The sequence below is a fragment of the Asterias rubens genome, chromosome 12 (genome assembly GCF_902459465.1).
Source record: "Asterias rubens chromosome 12, eAstRub1.3, whole genome shotgun sequence".
In the NCBI taxonomy this organism is placed as follows: Eukaryota; Metazoa; Echinodermata; class Asteroidea; order Forcipulatida; family Asteriidae; genus Asterias; species Asterias rubens.
The window spans coordinates 8,034,921-8,041,016 of record NC_047073.1 but is presented as its reverse complement, the minus strand read 5'-3'; the positions used below and the strand labels follow the sequence as shown (position 1 = coordinate 8,041,016).

General features: G+C 41.2%; 1 protein-coding gene across 1 annotated transcript; it reads right to left on the bottom strand.

Moving 5' to 3' along the window:
* Positions 1-1,306: 1,306 nt before the first annotated feature.
* Positions 1,307-6,096, bottom strand: LOC117297729 (pancreatic lipase-related protein 3-like). Its single transcript, XM_033780878.1, has 6 exons — positions 6,049-6,096; positions 5,279-5,359; positions 3,475-3,761; positions 3,035-3,266; positions 2,238-2,374; positions 1,307-1,732 (listed from the first exon to the last, which is right to left on the bottom strand). The coding sequence occupies exons 1-6, from the start codon at positions 6,074-6,076 to the stop codon at positions 1,328-1,330; spliced, it is 1,170 nt and encodes a 389-aa protein (XP_033636769.1). The 5' UTR covers positions 6,077-6,096; the 3' UTR covers positions 1,307-1,327.

Genomic DNA, 6,096 nt, shown 5'->3' with positions numbered 1-6,096 from the left:
TTCGACGACCTTCTAAATATGTCACATAGCGCCCTCTGTTGACAGGCTTTGTCCACCACGCACTAACCTAGACTTGTGGACAAGTCGTTTGTCTGTTGCAGTGATATAATAGCGGAACGGTTCTCTCGCATTATCTCGCGAGACTACTTCTCCGGATACAAACCGAGGACCCCGCCAAAAAGCCGCCAAGGCTACCTCTCGCTGCACGTACAAAAATCAGCGAATTTCTTTATTTGTAATTTATTGTTCCGGGTTCAAACCTGGGACCAAAGCCAACAACGTTACAACGGCGGAGTCCGGAGAAACCGGGCAAGTTCATCACTGATCAATAAAATCCCGTCATCATTAAATTTCACTTTTTTGAAAAGATAAGTCTCAACCCGTCCCGGATTCGGACCTAAAACCAACGACATAATTTATTTCGTAAGAATGAAGTAATAATGACTTCGTTCGAACGACTCAATAGTGTTTGAGGGAGCGAACCAATTAATTTTAATTTTGCTTACCGTTGAAATAATATCGTTGACCGGTCCCTCTAGGAGCTCGGTATAAATGAACCAGACATTATTTAAAATACATAACTTCGTTTCGTCACTTTATTACTGATTAAAGGCACTGAACACGTTTGGTAATAAATGTCAAAGACCAGTATTCTCACTTGGTGTATCCCAACATAAGCATAAAATAACAAGCCTGTGAATTGGGCTCAATATTGGTCGTCGAAGTTGCGAGAAAATGATGAAAGAAAAAAACACCCTTGTTGGACGAATTCATGTGTTTCAGATAGGAATAAAGAAGTCTTTTATTATTTTAGTGAGCAATGACTTCTTTCTCAAAAACTACGTTACTTCAGAGGGAGTTGTTTCTCATTTCACACAATGTTGTATACTATCAACAGCTCTCCGATGCTAGTTACCAAGTCAGTTTTTAAGTTAATATTTGTTTTGGGTAGTTACCAAACGTTACATTCCCTTTAAAGTACAACTTGTGATCACTTTTAAATAATACAGTCACCGTTCAATATCAAAAATAGACTTCACAGAACGTCTTCTTTTCGAAAGGAAGCTTGCCACAGCACAGCTTTTTATAGACCGTGTCCACACGACGACTTCGGCTATGGCTAGTAGATCAGCGTGTCTATAGCTAGGCACAAGACGCGCTGATCTAGCCGGAACTGTAGCCGCAGTGGCCGTTTCGGACATCACGGCATTATGCTACAATTTGGCCTTCACTGAGAACAAAGTTTATGACAGCATCTTTCACAAATCGTTATTTTTGTCGTCACTTATATCCACTAGTTCTTCCTTCTGGTTTATATGTTACATACTCAAACCATAAAATTGTGGCGACTTTTTTTCGTCGACTTAGTACGTCCTTTCTTCATACTGAATATCTCATTCTTAGACCCCTGTCTCCGAAACTTGTCTCTGCGGCGATAGTTCTTAAAGTTGCAGTACGGACTCTTCTTCAACGTCTTCAAGTAGTAACTGCCATGAGAAACAGTCCTGTCTGCGTTGTACCCCATGGTAGAGCACCCTCCATTGCTACACGACCGACACTTTCCCGCTTTAAAGTCCTCCAAAGTTTCACAAGGCAGGGCGGGAAACCGACAGTAGTCGTGCACACTCTGTATGAAGTAGGCGTGTGATCGGGCGTGGTTGCAGCCGATCATCCACCATTTGCAGCCAGGCTGGTCATGGCCGCCGTTGGGATAGAAATCTGCATGGCCGAGCTACGATCGGGGGAAATGACAGAAATTTATTAAGCCTTTATAGCTGCAAATAAAGTTAATGACCTGACGTTTCGACGCTATATAGGCAGAGTCTTTCTTGAAGGCTTGTAATGAAGTGCCTCGAGAAAGACTCTGTTAAGTGTCAACACGTCATGTCAAGTTTTGTTTCTTTTTCTTTTCTTTTTATTGGGGGGGGGGGGTACGCCTTGGGTCCTTATGATTTGATTTCTATTTCCTCAAGCTTTTACAGCTATACAACATTTCGTTTGCTCTATAACAGTTGTTTAACTTGATGCAAACAATTGAGTTAATGCCACAAAGGGTGAGCATTCTTTATAACTAAAAAAATTATTATTAAAAACCGTTCAGTTTCAACGGTACAACGTTTAAGGAACAATCGCCATGCGTTGCTTGTCGGTTTAGGGTGGTGTATTGTGTGTGTTATAGTTTTGCTTTGATATCCTTTTCATGTTTCTTGAGTTGTCTTTGATTTGTTCTTGTTAACCTTCTGCTCAATGCCCGCTCCTCCTGCAATGAGCCTATTGGAGCTCGTATGTATGACGTCTACAAATGTGGCATCAGTACGGTCCAATCGGCAGCCTGCATTTACGTTCTCAAACCCTGGTCCAGCCGCATCTAATCCTGATAAAAACACAAATATTTGATAATACTTTTTCAAAGAGGTTTTCTCTTTCGTTTCATCTGGCTCTCAGTGTTTGTTTTAACACTAGATATTTAAATAGTTTTGACAAGAGCCTGATTTCATAACTGCCTTCAGTAAAACAAAGTTGACAAAAACATTTAGTACAACACACCCGGCACAACAACGTGAACTTGATGGTTATTGGACTGGGTAAAAGGTTTCTGCAAGCAATATTTTTTTATGTGGTATACGGTTAGTATCATTCTTAAAAGTATATGGCAATACAATTATTTGGTTAGACCTTTCAGCAGCTTTCGGGAGTATCATTATGAGAAACATTTCACTTCGAACTAATATGGTTATTTAAAAAAGGCATAAGTTTGTCTGCCTCAACATTGAACTTTTACAACGAGAAGCACATCACTGCTCAGATTGTGCATTCCAGTTAGAGATGATACTTCCTGCATGGACACATTCGCTCCGGATTTGTCGGAGATATCCCCAAAACGCGACCACCATTTGAAATAAAATTGTCCACCACTTTTATATATATAGGATTATAACAATCGAACAGTTCCAAAAACCAATACTTTGCCTTTTAGTTAACTTAAAAATAGCATTTGATTATGGGTGTGGGACAACAACTTTCAAATATTTACCAGTTATACGGCCAATTCTACGGATGGCTTTGCCTGCATATCCAGCAGCGTGTGCCCCAAGGCTATGACCGATAAGGTGCACTGTAGATGGTTCCAATCCCTCTTGGTCCTGCATGAGTTGGATCAGATTCGCCACTTCTCTACCAACTACACGGATGTTTTGGACAGACTTCATGTAGTTCAGTTCATCGGCTCCGTCTGCCCAATCAACTGTGATAATGTTGACGTCTTCCTGTGAAAGGAAGTAATAAGACAACTGATGTTACGGGTTCGAAGCACTGTGATCAAGTGGTTAGACGACATGACTGGCAATCACAAGGTTGTGGGTTCGATTCCACACAAGTGTTTTCTTTGTTAAAGTAGTACCCCATAGATAAAATTCAGAGAAGGGATAACATAACAACAGTTTACATACTAATGTTCATAAAATTACAACTTACTTTATCCAACAGTGCATCCTTCAACTCCATCACCCATTGTTTATCGTCCGTCTCTCCCCAACCATGGATGATGAAAACAGATCTGCGTCTACCCTCAAACTGAACCCTCCAACTCCCGCCAAAATCACTCCCATTCACCGGCGACGACAAGTTCCGAGGATGCCGGGTGTATAGCGTAAATCTTGTACCGATCTCCGCCGGGGTCATCGGGGGAAAGAAGTCCTTGTGGCACGGTAGATCGTCGGAGAAACAACCAAGGTCCCCGAAACAGACACGGTCGCAAAGTCCTGGTTTGATGAAAACAGAGAGGTGCAAGTCAGATATAATCAAATTCCTGAAAACGATCACATGAAGAGAACTCAGCGAACCCACAAGGGGGTATAAACACCCAGATGGCAACAGCCAATCTTCCACGAACATTGGTTTAAAGACACTGGACACTTGTCAAAGACCAGTCTTCTCACTTGGTGTATCTCAACATATGCATAAAATAACAAACCTGTGAAAATTTGAGCTCAATTGGTCATCGAAGTTGCGAGATAAAAATGAAAAAAAACCACCCTTGTCACACGAAGTTGTGTGCGTTTACATGGTTGATTTCGAGACCTCAAATTCTAAGTCTGAGGTCTCGAAATCAAATTTGAGGAAAATTACTTCTTTTTTGCAAACTATGGCACTTCAGAGGGAGCCGTTTCTCACAATGTTTTATACCATCAACCTCTCCCCATTACTCGTCACCAAGTAAGGAATTTTATGCTAATAATTATTTTGGGTAATTACCAATAGTGTCCACTGCCCTTTAATGTATGATTATGAATTGCACAAATCAAGATATCTGTACACAAACTCTTTATTCGGCCTCTGGCCGCAATGACGTTTTTATCAATAATAAACCATTTGAATTAAATTCAATATTGTGTTCAGATGACTAGATGACAATAGGCCTCCTTTATTTAACCATTGTCAAATCAGTGGTAATACTATAGCGTGTATGATTCGAACCGACAACCTTGTGATTGCAAGTCATGCAGTCTAACCAACTGGAACAACGTACGCTAATCTGGAGGTTGTAGGTTCAAGTCCTGTTGGTTTAATTTGTCTTTGTTCAAACCTAAACATAATATTAATTTGAACGACACAAATTTCTACAAATTTTTTTTGTAAAAAAAAAGACGCTAACCACATTGTATTCAGCAACTATCAAACAAAGAACTTATTGTCATAAATCTAGCCCGGGCAGAAGGTGGGGAACAGAGCCCCGCCGGTGTCAGATGCAATTGTGTCCGCCATGCAATACTGTCCGTTCCGGACACTTTTGCATATGCAATCGTGTCCGGGGCTTTGCAAAAACCGTACGGTGGACATGTACATGACTGTATATGTACGTGCGTGCTTAAAATGAGCGTGCATGCACTGTGAACCTATACGTATATGCAGCATGAATATTCACGTATGATTGCAGCGAACGTTATACCCAACGGCCGAAAATTTCTCATGTCATACATGACATGCACTTAGGTTGTAAAAAAAAAAAAAATGGCGAACGTGTTCCGTCGACCAAGGGCGTTTAATTTACTGCAGGGACGGTTTTGCACGGGGGCGGACACAACTGCAGATGCAAATGTGTCCGGGCGGACACAATTGCATTATGCAGCAGCGTCCAGGCGGACACTACTCCATATGCAAAACCGTCCCGCGGACATTTTGCATATGTAATATCGCCTCCGGATAGTATTGCATAGAGGACATAATTGCATGCGACACCAGTCATACAAGGGGCCCGACTTTGTTAAAATCAACTTACCCGCCCAGTGGCACAATTCCTGCAGCCAGTGCGTCGGCCCCCAGTCACCTAGCCAAGAGCCTTTAGATGGATCAGATTCGTCTTCACACAAAGAGGACAATAATACATAAAAAGTAAAGTTAATATTTAAAGGCAGTGGACACTATTGGTAATTACTCAAAATAATTATCATCATGAAACCTTTTTTGATTACGATTTATGGGGAGAGGTTGATATCATGAAACATTGTTAGAAACAGCTCCCTCTGAAGTGACAGAGTTTTCGAGAAAGAAGTAATTTTCCACGAATTTGATTTCGAGACCTCAAGTTTAGAATTTGAGGTCTGGAAATCAAACATCTGAAAGCACACAACTTCGTGCGAACATGCTGCGACAAGGGTGTTTTTTTCTTTCATTGATATCTCGCAAATTCGACGACCGATTGAGATCAAATTTTTACAGGTTTGTTATTTTATGCATATGTTGAGATACACCAACTGTGAAGGCTAGTCTTTGACAATTACCAATAGTGCCAAGCGTCTTTAAATAATCCGGGTATCTTATTTTTGTTTAAAACCGAACAATTCAAACGGGGTTTTGCTTTGGTCTAGTGAACCCATTATTTTTGGAAATGTGTGCATGACCAGAACTATAAAGTTGTCAGTGGTCCAAAACCCCATTTTTGTTAATCCCAGAGAAGTAGGCCGAGGGGGCATAATTCCCTCCCCATCACCCCTCGCAAATGTATCTCTTCCTCTCCCCGAACTAATTGATAAGCAGACGTGAACCTACCTGCTGATACTCCCGTTACCATGATCATGATCACGACGGTGACGAGTC

What these genes read in the sequence shown, in the direction of transcription:
- LOC117297729 (XM_033780878.1), bottom strand. Translation starts at nt 6,076, where the DNA reads ATGATCATGGTAACGGGAGTATCAGCAG. An exon ending in GGAATTGTGCCACTGGGCGG is followed by an intron (nt 3,762 to 5,278) that starts GTAAGTTGATTT and finishes TCATCAAACCAG; the next exon opens with GACTTTGCGACCGTGTCTGT. An exon ending in AGGATGCACTGTTGGATAAA is followed by an intron (nt 3,267 to 3,474) that starts GTAAGTTGTAAT and finishes TTCCTTTCACAG; the next exon opens with GAAGACGTCAACATTATCAC.